The sequence below is a fragment of the Staurois parvus genome, unplaced genomic scaffold (assembly GCF_062004578.1).
Source record: "Staurois parvus isolate SC_StPar_1 unplaced genomic scaffold, SC_StPar_1.0 ptg000799l, whole genome shotgun sequence".
NCBI classification, from domain to species: domain Eukaryota; kingdom Metazoa; phylum Chordata; class Amphibia; order Anura; family Ranidae; genus Staurois; species Staurois parvus.
In genome coordinates this window covers 269,597-289,666 of record NW_028318595.1, presented here as the reverse complement: position 1 = coordinate 289,666, position 20,070 = coordinate 269,597, and the positions used below count along the sequence as shown (strand labels likewise).

Sequence of the window (20,070 nt, the reverse complement as noted above, 5' to 3'; positions counted from 1 at the left end):
AAGTTGCATACTTTCAGAGTCGGGGGACATGCCGATTTCAGGTGCGATTTGCAAGACATCTGACACAGATGTCTATGCAAATCGCACCAAAAGTAGTGCATGTACTACCTTAGAAATCGATGCGGCTCCGACCAAGTCGGAACCGCACCGATATGACCGCTGTATTTGCGGACAATAGGGTGCGACTTGGCATACGATTTGCAAGTCGCATAGCATTTGACTGCAAAAGTGGAAAAACCCTTAACCCCCAGGTCACATCAAGCCCATACTTTGAAATCCTGCGACTTACAGTGAAGTCGCATACTTTCAGAGTCGGGGGACATGCCGATTTCAGGTGCGATTTGCAAGACATCTGATACAGATGTCTATGCAAATAGCATTAAAAGTAGTGCATGTACTACCTTAGAAATCGGTTCGACTCCGACCAAGTCGGAACTGCACCGATATGACCGCTGTAATTGCGGCCAATAGGGTGCGACTTGGCATATCAAATCACATGGCATGCAAATCGCATGTGACCGGGGTGTTGGCCAGCTGCCTGCCTGTGTATTTCATGGCATTCCTGTACATCATGACAGATTGCTCTGCCTCCCTCTAGTGTTTAATCATTATTATTGCGTGTCAAGTGTCATTCTGCATCCTATCCATTACATGTAGTATTATCAGTTTTAGTTGATCGATATCTCCAAGTGCTTACAAAACAGCAATTAGCAGAATATTTATCATCTCGTAAACCCATTTGCATCCACAGATTTTCCTGTCGATTCCCGACTTGCCTCCGCTGTACCAGGATGAGTCTTACTCTTGTTTCTTTGAGGATTTTGAGAGCCGTGCAGTCAGAACCCAATCCGGGGTTATGTGTCCATCACCGGACCCCAGCAAGGCCCCTGTGATCAAGCCAGGGACAGGTCAGTGTGCCAAAAGCTGCCTAGGAGTCGCAGTTGCTGAATAGATGGGAGGATACGAGTGTTTGGTTCTTTTTTACCTGCTGTATTGACACATTGTACAAAAATGGATCTGCAAGAAAAGATATTTATTATTACTTATTACAGGTGCTTATATAGCGCCATCAATTCACACAGCGCTTTACATGTATAGGGATCAGCACTTCCACCTGGCAGCGCCAGCATTGTTGGTTCAAATCCCAACCACGGCACCACCTGCCTGGAGCTTGCATGCTCTCCCTGTGCCTGCATGGGCTTCCTCCAGGCACCCCAGCCTCCTCCCACACACCAAAGACATGCTGGTAGGCAAATTGGCTCCTGTCTCAATTGGCCCTAGTATGTGAATGTATGAATGTAAGTTAGGGACCTTAGATTGTACACCCCTTGAGGGTTAGGGACTGATGTGAATGTACAATATATATGTAAAGTGCTGCATAAATTGATGGTGCTATATAAGTACCTGAAGTAATAATATTGTACATTCACATCAGTCCCTAACCCTCAAGGGGTGTACAATCTAAGGTCCCTAACTTACATTCATACATACACATACTAGGGCCAATTGAGACAGGAGCCAATTCACCTACCAGCATGTCCTTTGAATGAGGAAGGAGGAAACCGGAGAACCCAGAGGAAACCAATTTAAATCAAGAAATAAAAACTTAGGGGCCTGTTTATCAATGTTTTACCCAAGATTTTCACATATATCTAATTGAATCCAATGTTGAAAAATATGTAATTCTTGGATAAAAATTGTGTGAATCTTGGATGCAAATACTGATAATTAGACCCCTTAATTTTGCAAAATACAACAGAGCAGGAGCCTTCCAGTGTCTTAATGTACCAATTAACCTACCAGCATGTCTTTGGAATGAAACCAGAGCACTCAAAGGAAACCCACACAGGCACAGGGAGAACATGCAAACTCCAGGCAGGTGGTGCCATGGTTGGGATTTTATTTATTTCAGGTACTTGTATAGCGCTGTCAATTTACACAGCACTTTACATATATATTGTACATTCACATCAGTCCCTAACCCTCAAGGGGTGTACAATCTAAGGTATTTGAACCAATGACCCTAGTACTGCCAGGTGGAAGTTCTAACCATTTAGCCACTGTGCTGCCCAAGATATACAGCCTGTGTAATATTATTATTATAAACGCATGTAACCTCTACATCTTACATCACCGTAGATCACGTGTGCGTGCAGCTGCTGCTTCGATTTGGAGACGTGGTCATTTCCACCGCAGAGTTTACCTTCTACGACTGTATGGCCGTGGCCCAGCTCTATAAATCAGCTCCGTGAGTATGATAAGGTCCTGCTATCTGTCATGTCGCCATCATCTATTCTAAAAGTATTAAAGCACAATGTTATTCTGTGTTCGGTGCATTCCATCTGTGCACATGCGCAACTTTACGCAAATAGTGGCACATAGATACATACAGCCACTTTCACCCATTCATGTCTGTGGGTGGCTCCAGGACATCTTGGGAACCAGGAATACACAGTGTCTTTACACTGCACAGGCAAAATGTGTCCATGTGCATGTCACCTAAAAGTAGAACTAAAGGCAAAACGTTAACTCCTTAACTGCGGGAACTCCTTTGTTTTTTGTCTTTGCTCCTACCCACCTTCGGGCACTGTTCCTTGCTTCCACCCACTACCCACCTTCATGCACTGTTCCTTTCTTCTACCCACTACACACCTTCCTTGGTTCCACCCGCTACATACCTCTGAGCACCGTTTCTTGATTCCACCCACTACACACCTCCGAGCACCATTCCTTGGTTCCACCCACTACATACCTCTGAGCACCGTTTCTTGATTCCACCCACTACATACCTCTGAGCACCGTTCCTTGGTTCCACCCACTACCCACCTCTGAGCACTGTTCCTTGGTTCCACCCACTACACACCTCTGAGCACTGTTCCTTGGTTCCACCCACTACCCACCTCTGAGCACTGTTCCTTGGTTCCACCCACTATCCACCTCCGAGCACTGTTCCTTGGTTCCACCCACTACACACCTCTGAGCACTGTTCCTTGATTACACCCACTACCCACCTCTGAGCACTGTTCCTTGGTTCCACCCACTACCCACCTCTGAGCACTGTTCCCTGGTTCCACCCACTACCCACCTCTGAGCACTGTTCCCTGGTTCCACCCACTACCCACCTCTGAGCACTATTCCTTGGTTCCACCCACTACTCACCTCCAGGCACCGTTCCTTGGTTTCACCCACTACACACCTCCGGGCACCTTTCCTTGATTCCACCCACTATCCACCTCTGAGCACTGTTCCTTGGTTCCACCCACTACTCACCACTGAGCACCGTTCCTTGGTTCCACCCACTACCCACCTTCGAGCACTCTTCCTTGGTTCCACCCACTATCCACCTCCGAGCACTGTTCCTTGGTTCCACCCACTACACAGCTCTGAGCACCTTTCCTTGGTTCCACCCACTACCCAACTTTGAGCACCATTCCTTGGTTCCACCCACTACCCATCTCCGAGCACTGTTCCTTGGTTCCACCCACTACCCACCTCTGTGCACCGTTCCTTGGTTCCACCCACTACCCACCTCCGAGCACCATTACTTGTTTCCACCAACTACCCACCTCCGAGCACTGTTCCTTGGTTTTGCCAACTACCCACCTCAGAGCACCGTTCCTTGGTTCCACCCACTATCCACCTCTGAGCACCATTCCTTGGTTCCACCCACTACCCACCTCTGAGCACCATTCCTTGGTTCCACCCCCTGCCCACCTCCCAGTCCTGCTCCTTTTAGAGAATACAAAACCAAGTATCATTTTGTGGTGGTCAGTAATTTGTATGGAATTTGGTAATGATAACAAGAAAAGCAATAAATAGGATCCCCTGCATCTAGGAATAATAGACACTCCCAGTAACAATAGATCCCCCCAGCAACAATGGACCACCAGCAACAATAGACCCCCGGAAGCAACAACAGATCTTCCTGCAGCCAACAACAATAAACCCCTCCCTCGACAGTAGATCTCTCCCAGCAACAATTGACCCCCAGCAACATAAGGCCCACTCCCAGCTACAATAGACGTAGATCCCCCACCATCAACAATAGACCTTCACAGAAGCAGTGGACACCCCCCCTCCCCCTGCGAAAATAGATCTCTTCCAGCTACAATAGATCCCCTATCAGCCAGCACCAACAGACCCTGCAGCACACCTCAGTACCCCCATTCTATATATCATTTAACGCTGGAGGTGCTGGAACTGCGTTCCCGCTGAAAAAAAGCCCTGATTATAGCTAGTGGTGCACCAAAATGAAAATTCTGGACTAAAACCGAAGCTGAAAATTCAGGATGTATTTGGCTGATAAAACCGAAATGGACAGTTTTTAAAAAATGTATATATTTTATACATAATTATATTATATTCGACTTTTTAATTAATATCATGAATTTAAATGAATAGGAATTTATTTTCAGCATCTTTTCAGCCAATAGGCTTCTTTCACACTGAGCAGTTTTTGCAACACTTTTGTGTTAAAAAACAAATGCAAGAAAAGCTCAAGAAAAAATGCATCCCTTTAAATTCAATGTATGTCTTCCCACTGGTCCGTTGCAGTGTTAAAAATCTTGCTTGCCGCATTTTTGGTGCATATTCGCTCAGTTAAAAAAAAAAAGAAAAAAAGAGCACCAAATCGCACCTCCCCATTGAGGCCTGGTTCACACCTTTTTTAGTGTGTTTTTTAGTGCTTTTTGCAGAAACGCACTACAGTCCATTTAATATGGTTTCCTATGGGACACATTCAAATCTATGCTTTTTTGCTGCGTTTCTGGAAAGGGTCAGGACTTCTTTAAATGCAAAACGTTGCATTTTTGGTTCAATAGACTTCAATGGAGACGCTGCAGAAAGCGCATGTAGTGCATTTTGCAAGTTGGCCAGAAGAAAAAACGTAAAATGCATCAAAAGCATTCAAATTGAACTGCAAAATGGACAAAACGCAAGCTGAGAACCAGGCCTGAAATGCATTCAAAATTTGGATTATGCATTTTTGGAGTCACATGACCTATGAAAAACGCACCCTAAACGTGGTAAAATCACAGCAAAATCGCAGGTAAAACTGCGACAAAATTGCAGGGTTTATCAGCTGCCATTATCGGCACCTTTTCGTTTTGGCCGAAGTGTATCTGATATATCTGTGCATCCCTATTTATAACCCCTGTAAAAAAAAAGAAAGCACTGCTCCAGGTCGGTCTGTCTTTACAGCCTAAATCCCCAGTGGGTGCCGGTCCAGCTCATGACTGTAAGAAAGTCATGACTGCACCCCAGTGTCATATAAAAGGCATCTTCTTGATTCAAACTGCTAAAAGCATTATAATGTTAGACCACATCACAAAAAAAACTCAGGGAAGCCTATTGACGCATTTCACACCTTAGAGGCGTGAAACGCGTCAATAGGCTTCCCTGGGGATTTTTGTGATGTGGTCTAACATAATAATGCTTTTAACAGTTTGAATCAAGAAGATGCCTTTTATATGACACTGGTGTGCAGTCATGTGACTTTCTGTCAATTATTTTGCCATATGTGTCCCATTGGGGAGATTTCCCTTCACTTCCTGTCCTTTAGCCAAAACAGGAAGTGAGAGGAAATCCATCTAAAGTAAGTTGTCACCAGAACTAGTGTCCCCATTGGATGATTTCCCCTCAATACTTGTTCTGATGACAACGCAAAATTTGGGATTTTATTTTTTTCCCTTATAGCTCTGCTCTGGAGATTTATTTTTTTATTTATTTCAAGTACTTATATATCACTGTCAATTTATGCAGCGCTTTACAGATATATTGTACATTCACATCAGTCCCTAACCCTCAAGGGGTGTACAATCTAAGGTCCCTAACTTACATTCATACATACACATACTAGGACCAATTTAGACAGGATCCAATTCACCTACCAGCATGTCTTTGGAGTGTGGGAGACAACCGGAGTACCCAGAGGAAACCCACCAGTCACAGGGAGAACATGCAAACTCCAGGCAGGTGGTGCCGGGGTTGGGATTCGAACCAGCGACCCGAGTACTGCCAGGTGGAAGTGCTAACCATTTAGCGGAGATCTTGTGCAACTTTGCCCAATGTTGCACAGCCTTTTGTTGTAAATAGTGCTGGTCAGGCCATGTGCTGTCTGCACAAGTACACAGATCACCCCACTGGTCCCTATAAACATGGCGTACTCACAAGACACACAGACATCTATAGGAGTACGGCTTCATTCATAGGAATGAATGGGGGGGGGGGGGGGAGTTGAGCATGTGCAGATGATGCAGGGTTTTACATCGCCGTACCAGGTCAGTGCAAAGTACATTGACACATATCTATCAATCCAATTTCTAGTTTTTGTAAAGTTTGTCTCTAGGCCAGTGGTTCTCAACCTGTGGGTCGCGACCCCTTTGGGGGTCGAACGACCCTTTCACAGGGATCACCTAAGACCATCGGACAACACATATTTCCAATGTGTAAAGAGCAGCTACTGTGTAGAAAGCAGCTACTGTGTAGAGAGCAGCAGTATTGGAGGTAAAACGACACTTCATGAATTATAATTACTGGGTAAATAATTTTATGGTTGGGGGTCACCACAACATGAGAAACTGTATTAAAGGGTCACGGCATTAGGAAGGTTGAGAACCACTGGTCTAGGCAATTTTTGTTTAGTTTTGGGTAGAGTGGAGAAAGGTCAGACCAGCCATTCTCAAACACGGTTCCTTCCAAGTTTGCTGGAGGTTCCTTGAGCTGTGGCTGCTTGACCTCCTGTCTGAAGTTGTCTCTATAATTCCAGGACCTTCACCACTTGGCAGTACCAGAAACATGACCCAGTGATCTTTGTAGCTGTATGTATGGGTGGAATTCTGACCACACTGTAAGAAGTGTGTCCTTCATACTAACCACCAATGTAAGGGCTATTTCCCCCATTGACTCCTGATACATTGGTTCTAGTAAGGATTCCTCAAAACCTAAAAAATATTTTAGGGGTCCCCCTGGAGTAAAAAAGTTGAGAATGGCTAGGTTGGATCCTGTCAAGCTTTTATTGCTGTCTGTGTCCCAATTAGGGGAGACTCACACCTGGGGACACTTATTCCATGGAAAACCATCTAAAGGGGGGATTTTTCTCAATTTGGGAAATTTCCTCTAACATCCTGCTGCATCTCTGGGACAGGAAGTGAAAAGAAATTATTTCAATGGTACATAGACAGAAAACTTCCCTACTTTAGACCCAGTAAATAAATAATTCCTGATTGATAGCTCTATTTTGTGTGCTTTCTTGTCCTAAAGCAGGGCCTCCAAACTATGGCCTGCGGGGCCACATTCGGCTTACTACAAGATTTTATCAGGCTCCCAGCTAGGGTCAAGGGGCTTATACTCAATGTGCACAGATTGAGGATTAAGGTCAGCAGACTCTGCCTAAGGTCTCTGCTTCAGAACCCCTATCCAACACCCCCCTTTCCTTCCTTTCCCACACCTAAAGGGGGACTTTGATGGAGTTACTGATGAGGAGGGGGATTATAATGGGGGCCCTGATATAAAGAGAGACTCTGATGGAGACCTGGATGTAAGGGGGATTATAAGGACCTGATATAAAGAGAGACTCTGATGGAGACCTGGATGTAAGGGGGATTATAAGGACCTGATATAAAGAGAGACTCTGATGGAGACCTGGATGTAAGGGGGGACTCTAATGAGGACCCTGAAATAACGGCGAACTCTGATGTAGTGGGGGACTCGAAAGGAGATCTGGATATAAGGGGGGACTCTGATGTAGTTGGGGACTCTGATGGAGATTCTGATATAAAATAGACTGTGCCGTAAAACGGAAAGCTCCTTGAGAATTTTTCAGCCAGTCCATAATATATAAAGCAGCCCTCACTGACGTTTGGAGATTACTGTCTTAAAGAAACCTGGTTTAATGTTGTATCCATTTTCTAGATAAAACTCACGTTATGCCCATCCTAAAGGACGTTTTCCTATTTGTGGAATATTTCAGGTGCCGTGGCTGTGTGAGCAGTGAGTGGGGGTGCAATTGGTGTATCCATCAGCATGTCTGCACTCATAAAGGCACATGTGAAGAAGGCACCATCATTCAAAATAAACTGGTAAGTTCACGATGCCTATTACATACGGTATATTTTACTGAGGCTGCCCATACATTATATCATTTTCTGGAGAATTTTGCTTTAGATTTACCAAAAACCATATAATAGGAGGTCATACCTTAACAACACTTTCAATTGTATCCAATTAGGTGGGCCCTTGCACTATGTAGTTGTAGGTAAATCTAAAGGAAATTCGGCAGAAATTGGACAGAGAATTGCATAGTGTATGGCCAGCCTTATAGTCCATCCAGCTTGCCATCCTTCCTTAAGTTTTCATTTTCATTGTCTCCTGCATAACAGAGAATGCTTAGTCTGCATAAAACAGCAACTTATAGATTCTTACAACAAATGAGACTTTTTTATACTAGGGTAGGAGCAGAGCACTTTGTTATAGTAATGCAGGCCATAGACGGGTCGTTTATCGGCCGAATTTTCGTCCGAACGAAAAATCAGCCAATACTCACACCGTTAGTGGGGCAATGCCGTCGGCCGTTTTTCGCGGATCTTCTCATTTCCTTTTATCAGTCATGCTGGAAACAGGGGTGGACTGACCATTTGGAAACTCGGGCACTGCCGAGGGCCCGAGGCCAGTAGGGGACCCCATGAGATGCCCCTGGTACCTTTTTCATAGGCTTTTTTGAGTTTGGGCAAGGACACAGGGGTCCCATGATCCCCTATTGCCCAGGGGCCCCATGAGTTGTCAGTCCGCCCCTGGCTGGAAAGGCCATGAAAAATGTCTGTATTTCGGCAGCATTGGTGGCAGCATCCATGGCAGCAACAACCGATTTTTCTAGCTCGTCTATGGCCAGCCTTAGTCTTCATCTCAAGAGTCTAATACACATTCTAGGTGCATCAATGGGTTTGATTTTTTTTTTACAAAGCAGCCAGTAGAAAAGCCCATCTCCTGCCAGCATGCTGCAGAGTGTGGCCCTTTCGTTTTTGGGGGGAAGCAGTGGTATCTCTGCAGAAGTCTGACACATCCCTTAATGAGTCAGATCCGTAGCTCTGCAATCAGCAAAGCTCTTGCTCCCTGCTGATTGGAGAACTAAGGCTCTGACTTATCAGGATGCATGCCTGACCTCTGCAGAGAGACCACTGCTTCCCCCCAAAAACTAAAGGGCCACACTCTGCAGCATGCAGACAGCAACAGCCCTTCTCTGCAGGCTGGAGACAGGCTTTTCTGCTGACAATCTTATGTTTTTATGCTGGCAGGCATCCTCTCGCTTATAACACTCTTGGGAAACATTGATCTAAACACAGCTTAGAAAACCTGCTCCCATCTCTGTTTTTTATCTCTAAGCTAAATAGCATTGGCAGCATCTGCTTGTCCCATCGCCACCTATCATCCACATTGACAAATACATACTAGATCTGCAAAGTCAACCTTACAAACCCAAGGAGTCCTCTTTAGGTTTCCTCCCTCAAGGATGATCTGATAGCACCTGAGCATCCTACTTCCCTGTTATATCTATGGCCAGCCTTAGGTTGGTTCTGATCCAGATCATGAATAAATTCAGTTGTGCAACATCTTTTTTTACCTTGTAACATGACCCTTTTCCCGTTATTTCTGCCCTAGGAGAAGAATCCAACACCAGACGTAATTACTCCTGTAATTGTGCCAGAACCAGAGCCAACACCTGAAGTTATTCCAACCACACTCACTCCAGTAACAACTGTAATAATAAGGACGTCTAGTCCAACCCCAGAGGCTTCTACCACAACGACCACTGAAAGCACAACACTCCCCATCATTGTGACTACACCTACACCAATCCCCACCACTGTGCCAACCACCATTATCATCACAACCATAGTGACTACTCCAGAGCCAACCACACCAGAACCAACCACACAGAAGCCTACAACTGAAGACTTGACTCCCGAGATGACTACTCAACCTCCAACAGAAGAGCCAACCAGTGTCCCTACAACAATTCCAACCACCTTTCCTGTGGATATCGTTACAAGTCCAGTTGTTACCACTGATGAAGTCCTTCCTGCCACTTCCGACTCTGGTCAAGCTGAAGAGATTTGGACAACTGAAATTCCCACCACACCCAGCGAATTTACAGTTTCACCACTGATCCCAGTTCCTACCACTTTTGAATATGAAGATATTACTTTTCCTCCCACCACACTCGCTCCAACATCAGAAGATTTTACGTCTACTGTGCCACCTCATCCAGCCACTAATGAAACATTTGTTGTGCCATCTTTGCCAGATTTTCCTGAAGACCTGGAAACTGAGGTTCCGTATTCAGAAGAACCTCCCACAATACTTATGGTGGGCAGTACCAAAGAGAGCTTGGATCACACCGAGGCAGATGACTGGGTGGACTTAGTCAACATGGATAATGATACATCTTCCTTCTCAGCGTCCACTATACTTTCTGGGGATGGAGACGTGGAAGGTGTCTCGCCCCAGTTTCCGTCTATAATAGAACCAGATATGGATTATCAGGCTGATTCTTTGGGATTTGCTGAACTCATGATAGACACACAGGTATTTAATGAGGAATTCTGAAGACAATCTGATTATATCCAAAAGCAAAAATGTATGCATGGTTTTATTGAGCTCTTTGGTATTTTAATCCCTTTAACGGCAGTTAGCATCTAGTCAGTTGCCTTGCATGGAAGAATTGGGTTGTACTTAGCACCAGCAAATATTAAGGAAAGTTCCACCCATACCTGAGTTGTTTACTTTTTAACTTACTTGGGCTATTCCCACAGTGTAATTTCCACAGATACTTGTCTCTTTTTATTAGGCAGGCCATAGACGGAGCAAATTTATTTCCTGCAACCACAATCAATCAACTTGGGTATATTCAGTCTGCCCATACATGCTTCAAATCTTGGCTGGTTCACCAAGAACCTGCCGAGATTCAAAACCGTCTATGACCAGCTTATTGCCATTTTGGAATCGTTGGCAAAATTGGTGAGCATTGTAATGAATACATTAATCATGGACACCAGTGGGAATTAACAAAACTTGTATTGAAAGAATGGCTCAAGGATACAATAGCCCAGCGGGAAGGTTCCCAGCTGAGAACACTCACAGTTTTGTGCAGTATTGTAGGGTGGAGCAGGTTCTGATGCACTGACAGCATCTGTCTCTGAGGGCTGAATGCGCACCGGCCAGTCTAAACCCAATGGGGAGGATTCCTAGGAAGGATCGCATATCCCTATCCAGGGGCGGACTGACCATTTGGAAACTCGGGCACTGCTTGAGGGCCCGGGGTCAGTAGGGGGCCCCATGAGATGCCCCTGGTACCTTTTTCATAGGCTTTTTTTAATTTGGGCAAGGACACAGGGGCCTCATGATCCCCTATTGCCTGGGGGCCCCATGAGTTGTCAGTCCGCCCCTGTCCCTATCGTGTTCCTACTCGTCCAGAACCTTTCTCTACTGCTGTTCGCTTTCCCTGACAGATAGGTAACCTGTCCCTACACTATCCAATCACAAAATGCGTGCTAAGCCTGGGAACTAGGGTTTTAAATAGGCTCAGCCTTACCCAGGATGGCCACCAGAGACACATGAGACAGCGACATCCAACCAGATCGTTTCCCAGTGACCCAGCAAACCAAAGAAGAATAATTTCCTCCTGATTTCCTCTCCCTCTGTAATGCCACTGCTGTTTAAGCGCCACCTGCAGTGGACAAAAGAGACTGCACCTGCCTACACTTAGAAGTGTGCACATTGCCTTCATTCATGGGTTCCCAGTCTGCAAGGAATTTTCTAGATGGAGTTCTGCTTTATAGTGGAACATTTTTTTTAAATTGAGTAGAGAAGGATTAGGAGGACAGGAGAAGGGCTGTCCTCTCAAAGGTGACACAGACAACAACAAAGGGCTTCTAGTTTATCACCTCTGTTAAGGTGGAGCTCCACCCAAAAGGGGAAGTTCCGATTTAAGCCTTTGTGCCCCGCTCCCCATTAAGGATTGACACCTTTGGGGAGCGGGGGTACCCAAATTTGACAAGTACCCAGTCCCACTTCCGCTGTGATCACCTAGGCCAGGGTTAGGCAACCTGCAGCTCTCCAGCTGTTGCAGGACTACAAGTTCCATCATGCCTCTGCAAGTCATAGCGGTAACTGTCAGTTTTGTAATGTTGCAATGCCTCATGGGAAATGTAGTTCTACAACAGCTAGAGAGCCGCAGGTTGCCTACCCCTGGCCTAGGTGATCGGAATTGGAAGTTGTCCTACCCTCCTCCCTCCCTGTAGTCTTCTGGGACACATGACAGGTCCCAGAAGACTACGGGGCCATTCACAAAGTGCAGCGCTTCTCGCGCATGCGCAGTGGGCACCCGGCTGTGAAGACGCAAGCTGTCACAGCCAGGTGCCCACACTGAAGATGCCGGTGCCAGGGAGGGAAGACGACCAGTGAAACCAGCCATGGTGAGGATACAGTTTTTGTAGCTGCTGACTTTTATTCATTTTTTTTCAGGTGGAACTCCGCATTAAATTTCTATTGCCCTCTTTTGTGCCTGATTTTCTTTTACTTGCTGTGGTCACGAGGGCAGGAAGTGAGTTGACATCTCCCCAGAGGGTAAAAACTGTAACTCATCCCCCCATTATTCAAAACTAATTTCGCTAGCGTTCTACTTGAACATAATATGAAAGAAAAATCTCAAACGTAATAAATCTACACTGTACCCCAAAAGTCTCAATAATGCTTTACAGTTGGCTCATATGTCAAGAGATGGCCATAGAGAATAATCACTGCTTGCTTCAAGCTAACGATATGTGTGGCTGGGTCCTAAAGCTTGTACTAGTTGCAAGAGTAGCAATGAAGCTCCAAATTGCTGTGCTAAGCAGCATAAACCACCAATTGGCACCAGAAAAATAAACGTGGATTGGCCTAGTTTCTATGGCGGAAGACAGAATCCATCAGTTCAAATTAAGGACACATTTACCTTTTAAGAAGTTGCTAAAGGCAACAACCTAAAAATAATAAAAGACTAATAACCAACCCAATAAGCACCTCCACAATGTTCAAAACGAAGTCCAATTGAAGTGACGTTTATGCAATACCCTACAACCAAATTTATCTGTTTTTACAGTTCTTGGCTAGTCTGCAGGTCCTTGTCACATGAGTTTTCACTTTATACTGTGATGTGTGAGACCAATAAATCATTCAACCAAGAATGACCAGAGATCCAACCAAAATATATCCAATTTTTTGCTGAGTGGGGAAGTGTTAAAACCTCTGTCGTGTTTTTATTGCTTATTGTGTCCCCATTGGTGGCCTTCTCCCCACTTCCTGTCCCAGTGACACAACAGAAACTAAAGATAGACAGAGCCAGGAATAAAAGCCCAACAGAGGTTCTAAGGCTCGTCTGCTGTTTTTAAAACAACAAAAAAAGAGTTTTATATTTGTAGCTTAGTCCTAGAATAGGCATGTCAATCTGGCAGTTTTTGGGCCACAGCTATGATGCTTTGCTTCGCGGCCATGGCAAAAAATTCTCAGTGAGCAGTGCTGTGGCATTTATGGGGTTAGAACACGGGATGAGGTAGCATTATATCGCAGATCGCTTTGGCGCAGCAATGCCATCGCTGACTAGCTGCATCTACTTTGAAGTAGATCATTCTTAAAGAGCCTCAAAGATCACAACAAAGACGCCAGTCAGATCCTTTCTAAGGGCTCAGTGAGCAGTGCTGTGGCATTTATGAGGTTAAAACACGGGATGAGGAGGCATTATATCGCAGATCGCTTTGGCGCAGCAATGCCATCGCTCACTAGCTGCATCTACTTTGAAGTCGATCATTCTTAAAGAGCCTCAAAGATCACAACAAAGATGCCAGTCAGGTCCTTTCTAAGGGCTCATTTACAAATGCTGCTAAGACTTCCATGCCTCCACACCACCTGTTTTAATTCCCGTGAATGCCACATCACCACGTTGCAACTGCATGCTGAACTTGCCAGGGAGTTTAAATCCTGCTGTGGCTGTGATGCAAAGCATCGTGGCCGTGGCATGTGTGCATCCCTGTATGCTGCCTTTGCAGCCGAAGAGAAGTGGGGGCATTAAAAACATCCAAATCACAGGTTTTTACTGCTCCTCAACTGCAAGGGTGAAGGAGTCCGAAGAATTTGTTTACTTTAGAGCAGGGTTGGGAAACTGTGGCCCTCGAGCTCTTGTAGAACTACAAGTCCCATGAGGCATTGCAAAACTGACAGTTACAAGCATGACTCCCAAAGGCAGAGGCATGATGGGACTTGTAGTTCGCCAACAGCTGGAGGGCCACAGTTGCTCACCCCTCCTTTAGAGGGTTGGCTGGAACAAATCTAAGGTTTCAGGACCTTTGCTGTGAAATTTGAAGATGAATTTCTTCACAACGCCTGTAGCTGCAGAGGTGAATGAATGAAGTCTTTTTTTTTTTTTTTTAAGTAATTTGTAGTGCTTGTTTTAAATATGTAAATATGTTAGTGTGCATAGTCTGGACACAGGTTCACTTTAAGGATGATAATTGAACAAGGCCATCGCTGTTTTCTTGTAGATCAGTAGTTCTCAACCTCAGTCTTCAAGTACCCCCAAACATATCATGTTTTCAGGCTTACCTTCACCTTGCACAGGTGCTTTAAAATCAATGGGCTTATGATGGCTCATTTATGTAAGGGAACTTCCTAAAACATGGGCTGTTGGGGACTGAAGTTAGGACCCACTGCTTTAGGTGAAGATTAAGGGCTCATGTACACTGCAAATGATAAACTCACATTTAGGAGATGTTCAGCGTTTTTTTCAGCAGCCCCTGAACTCTCCCTAATGTTTTCCTATGTGTCCATGTACACATCTTCGTTTACAGTCGTTTACAGGAATTTGAGTTTACAGTCGTTTTTTCAAACACAGAAAACTTGCGTTCAACAGTTGATTTTATCAACGTTTCAAACGCAAAATGCTTGTAAACACAGCTAAACAAATTTATTATTATTATAGAGGATTTATATAGCGCCAACAGTTTGCTCAGAGCTTTACAATATAATAAGCGTTTGCATTTTAAACATTTTTTTGAACTCTTCCAGTTCCCGATGCTGTCCAGAGACTTTTTTCATCAAAAAAAATGCATGCAAAGCGTTTTCGAGGTACTCAGATGGACAAAACACTGAACACAGGATGTTCCTACCAAGCTTGTCACACATTGTAATGACCAATTCACACCTCAGACCTCTCCCACCCTTGGAAACAAAATATATGTTAATGACCATTCACACCTCAAATTCCTCATGAAGACCCCCTGCCAGGTGGCCTTAAGGACTCCCTCCACCAGACACCTTTCCCACCCTTGGAAAGAAAAGAAATGTTAATGAACAACTCACACCTAAGATAGTCTCAACACATACTGCTGTCTCTGCTTCTACTCTCTGTATTTCTTTGAAACCGTCTGAAATAGTTAGTAATTTAACACTTTTCAGTGCATTCTGGGCATTTGGGAGGTTCTCCTGTGCTTATCTTTAAAAAACGATTCTAACCGCGGTATGCAAACGCTGCTAAACAGACATTTTTTAACCTATGTTTTCCAGCAGTCAGTTTCCATCATTCAGAAGTGTCCCGTGTACATGGGGCCTAAACCTCCCCTACATGATTTTAATAAGGAATACTTCAGGACATGTTTTATGGCTTCCTTTTCGGAGATTAAATGTTGCCTGTTACATTTGTTGCTATAATGCACGGGTGTCAAACTGGCGGCCCTCCAGCTGTTGCCAAACTACAAGTCCCATGAGGCATTGCAAGATTAATAGTTACAAGCATGACTCCCAAAGGCAGAGGCATGATGGGACTTGTAGTTTGACAACAGCTGGAGGGCCGCCAGTTTGACACCCCTGCTATAACGGTAATTACCAAGCAGCTACAGATGTTTTTATGGCACAGGCTTCTTTTAGATTTGCTTTGCTCTCTGAAGTGCAGTCCGCGTATTGCCTCCTTGCAGGGGCAGACTGACCATTTGGAGACTTGGGCACTGCCCGAGGGCCCGGGGTCAGTAGGGGGCCCCATGAGATGCCCCTGGTACCTTTTTCATAGGCTTTTTTGAGTTTGGGCAAGGACACAGGGGCCCCATGATCCCCTATTGCCCGGGGGCCCCATAAGTTGTCAGTCTGCCCCTGCCTCCTCGCAGGAAAACATGGCTCAACCATGTGGTCCCCCCAACCATCAACGCAAACGAGCCCATAAGGTGTGGCCCTCAGTAGGCATACCAAGGCTCCTTGAAAAATTATTTCACTGAAAGTGATTCATTTGGTTTTGTCATGACTGGAATAAAGTTTTCTGACTTTATCTGTTCAGTTAGTACACCAATCTTGGGATGTCAATAATAGGGCAGACAACAGGGCACGATCAATACCAGAATTAATAAATCATTCGGTAGGTTGTGTTCATTCCTTCATTATAAGTACAACATTTTTCATTTTGACCGAAGTGTTGCATTCGCTGACCTTTAAAAGTTCTAATTTCAATAAAAGCTTCCTTTAACTACCGCAAAATGATACCGCGATCCCTCTACAGCAAGTATCAAGGTTGAGAACTCGAGATTTATGGAACAAGTTTAGTCAAAGTTTTTCCTCCCTTGTAAGATCGAGCATTTAATTGATAATACCAGTGCGTACGAAGGTCTGTCTCCAGCTTGGCAGCATCTCTGTGAAGAATCGTTAACATATTGAGGTCTTTGCGGGGAAGCCAGCTGGCTCACGCTGGGTACAATTATCAGCCGGGACACATTATTTGAGATCTCTCTGGCATGCACGTCCCACTGCTGTGAAGCTCTGAACTTAAGCGGTGCCAGTTGGCGCGGCACTGATGAGAGACAGTGCTCAAGGACAATGTTACAGAGGTTGTAGTCAGGGATTGTGTTGAATTAGGAAGCCGATCTCAGGGTTGAAGTTAGGAACTGTGACGTTATTAATGGAAGACCCTGTCATAGAAGAGAAAGAAGATGGAAAATGTCTCCAGCAGACAGCAGCACCACGATTAGGTGGTTCTAGTTCTTACATGAGCGTCAGCACTAGGATTTACAGGGGCTTCTGCACCAGGATTATGTGGTTCTAGAGTTTACAGTGGCTTCTGCACCAGGATTATGTGGTTCTAGAGTTTACATGAGCATCAGCACTAGGATTATGTGGTTCTAGAGTTTACAGGGGCTTCTGCACCGGGATTATGTGGTTCTAGAGTTTACAGGACCTTCTGCACTGGGATTAGGTGGTACTAGAGTTTACATGAGCATCAGCACTAGGATTATGTGGTTCTAGAGTTTACAGGAGTTTATGCACCAGGATTATGTGATTCTAGAGTTTACAGGAGCTTCTGCACTGGGATTAGGTGGTTCTAGAGTTTACATGAGCGTCAGCACTAGGATTATGTGATTCTAGAGTTTAAAGGAGTTTCTGCACCAGGATTATGTGGTTCTAGAGTTTACAGGATCTTCTGCACCGGGATTATGTGGCTCTAGAGTTTACAGGAGCGTCTGCACTGGGATTAGGTGATTCTAGCGTTTACATGAGCATCAGCACTAGGATTATGTGGTTCTAGAGTTTACAGGAGTTTCTGCACCAGGATTATGTGGTTCTAGAGTTTACAGGATCTTCTGCACCGGGATTATGTGGCTCTAGAGTTTACAGGAGCGTCTGCACTGGGATTAGGTGATTCTAGCGTTTACATGAGCATCAGCACTAGGATTATGTGGTTCTAGAGTTTACAGGAGTTTCTGCACCAGGATTATGTGGTTCTAGAGTTTATAGGAGCTTCTGCACCAGGATTATGTGGTTCTAGAGTTTAAAGGAGCTTCTGAACTGGGATTAGGTGGTTCTAGAGTTTACAGGAGCTTCTGATCCAGGATTAGATGGTTCTAGAGTTTGCAGGAGTTTATGCACCAGGATTTGGTGGTTCTAGAGTTTACAGGAGTTTATAAACTGGGATTAGGTGGTTCTAGAGTTTACAGGAGCTTCTGCACCAAGATTAGGTTTGACCGTTCTAATTGTGGACAATAGGGTGCGACTTGGCATACGATTTGCAAGTCGCCTGCCAACTCGCACCCGATGTGATTATGTGGTTCTAGAGTTTACAGGAGCTTCTGAACTGGGATTAGGTGGTTCTGAACTGAGATTAGGTGGTTCATGCAAAACATGTTAGCTGTATCCTGCCATGTAGCCAATCAAAAATTGATGCAATGCTAGTTACCTTCATTGTATTAGAGCAGGGGTGTCAAACTGCGGCTCTCCAGCTGTTGCGGAACTACAGATCCCATGAGGCTTTGCAAGGCTGACAATTACAAGCATGACTCTCAAAGGCATGATGGGACTTGTAGTTCCTTGACAGCTGGAGGGCCACAATTTCACATCTGTTATTAGAGGATTAATGATACAAATGCAAAACTAGTTAAAAACATGTAAACATACAAAGAAATGTAAAGAAATCATACAAATGTACCCAATACTACTAAAGTGTCCCTTTTATAACACAATGAAATAATGAATAGCTTAGAATCTGGATGATATGATAATAATGAAATACCCTTCTGGTCCCCCTGAATTGCTTTGTTAAACTTCCACATGTGATTGTTTTTTATTTTTTTAATTCTAGAACAATGGAGGACCTTATGCCGGCCCCGAAGCTTGCCCCTGTGTGCACAGCATTCACAGCCCATCCTTACTGCCTGTCAATGTGGAGAGAAAGATAACATTAGTTGGGAAGAACTTTCATCATTATCAGGTATTAATGTGTTTTGTTCTGGTGACGGGATTAGTCATTTGCAAGTGTACAATCCAAACGCACACGTTCCTGCGTTTAAAAATGGCTGTGTGTATCAGTGGGTGCTGCAGCAAGCTTCGCCTGGAACCGAACAAAATCAGCAAGGAAAAAATGTCACCAGCACACCGAGGATCACCAATATGGGTCCAAAGGTTTTAATAAACGATCACATAGTTACAGCAAGGCAACGTTTCGGAGTCTTGCAGGACCCCTTCATCAGGATTAGTCATTTAACACACTGACACAGCAGCTTACATGTGCCAACCTTGTCCGTCTTCTCCTTTTTGGAATCCACATGTCCCAGCAAGCCCAGTTAGAGGTTGGCACAGCATTGTGGGGTTTATTTATGGGTTTATTTATAAAGAAAAGAAAATCACTCTGCATATGTGTCAAACATTTGCACAGCTGTCATGAATCTCGACTATAATTTGCCTAATGTGTTTATTTCTAGGATCGTCATCTCCACCTAGTGGCCATAATGTGGTATTTTTCTGAAATACCTCAATGGAGGAAAGTACCACAATATGGCCACTAGATGGGTAGAAGTGGAAAACCCAGTTACTCCTGTGCTTGGGGATGGACTCAATGTCATTAAGACCACATATGGAAATTCTTGGGTTATGCACGCCTTGCTGCCCTCAAAGGACTGGGGTAGTCCAAAGTACTGAATAGAGAAAAACAAACAGAGGGCGCACCGGCCTAGTGCATTACCTTAAAAATGTTTAATGAATGTAAATAATAAGTATTATACTCACAAATGATCAATAAATAAAAGGCACATCATAAAGGAACAGACTCTTTTGGCTCTGAGGAAGAAGCTAGTCCTCGAAACGCATCAGTGTTTTTGGATGTCCGGAGTTCTCACTACAGATAGACACGCAGTGTGAATTGGACAGAGCTGTTCCTTTATGATGTGTCTTTTATTTCCCGCAGAGGAGAGTGGGAGGAAAGGGCGTGTGAGTATGTATACCATGGAGGCAGATGCTCCGTATTCTCAACAGTAGAAGAGAAAGCCGTGGGGGATTTGAAATGCCCAGACCTGTGAAACCGTTTTCTTTCCTCTCCTTGCAGGGATGACAGTACGGGCTAGACGGCTTCTAATTGGTCAGCACCATCCATGTGACCGTGCTTTCTCTTCTCTCCTATGGCTGAGAATCCGGAGCATCCGCCTCCATGGTATACATCCCCACGCGCCCTCTCTCCGCTCAGCATGGGATCAGTGCAGGGAGGTTTCCCGCACCTCTCCTGTGTGACTCAGACTA

General features: G+C 44.8%; 1 protein-coding gene across 3 annotated transcripts in view; it reads left to right on the top strand.

Moving 5' to 3' along the window:
* PLXNB1 (plexin B1) overlaps positions 1-20,070 on the top strand; it is a 333,642-nt gene that overhangs the window by 263,129 nt on the left and 50,443 nt on the right. For all 3 annotated transcript variants that reach the window (XM_089654789.1, XM_089654790.1, XM_089654788.1), the window contains 5 exons: positions 752-908; positions 2,140-2,248; positions 7,970-8,078; positions 9,655-10,581; positions 18,641-18,769. In XM_089654789.1, the coding sequence (XP_089510915.1) occupies positions 752-908; positions 2,140-2,248; positions 7,970-8,078; positions 9,655-10,581; positions 18,641-18,769 (1,431 nt within the window). The remainder of the gene's footprint in view (positions 1-751; positions 909-2,139; positions 2,249-7,969; positions 8,079-9,654; positions 10,582-18,640; positions 18,770-20,070) is intronic.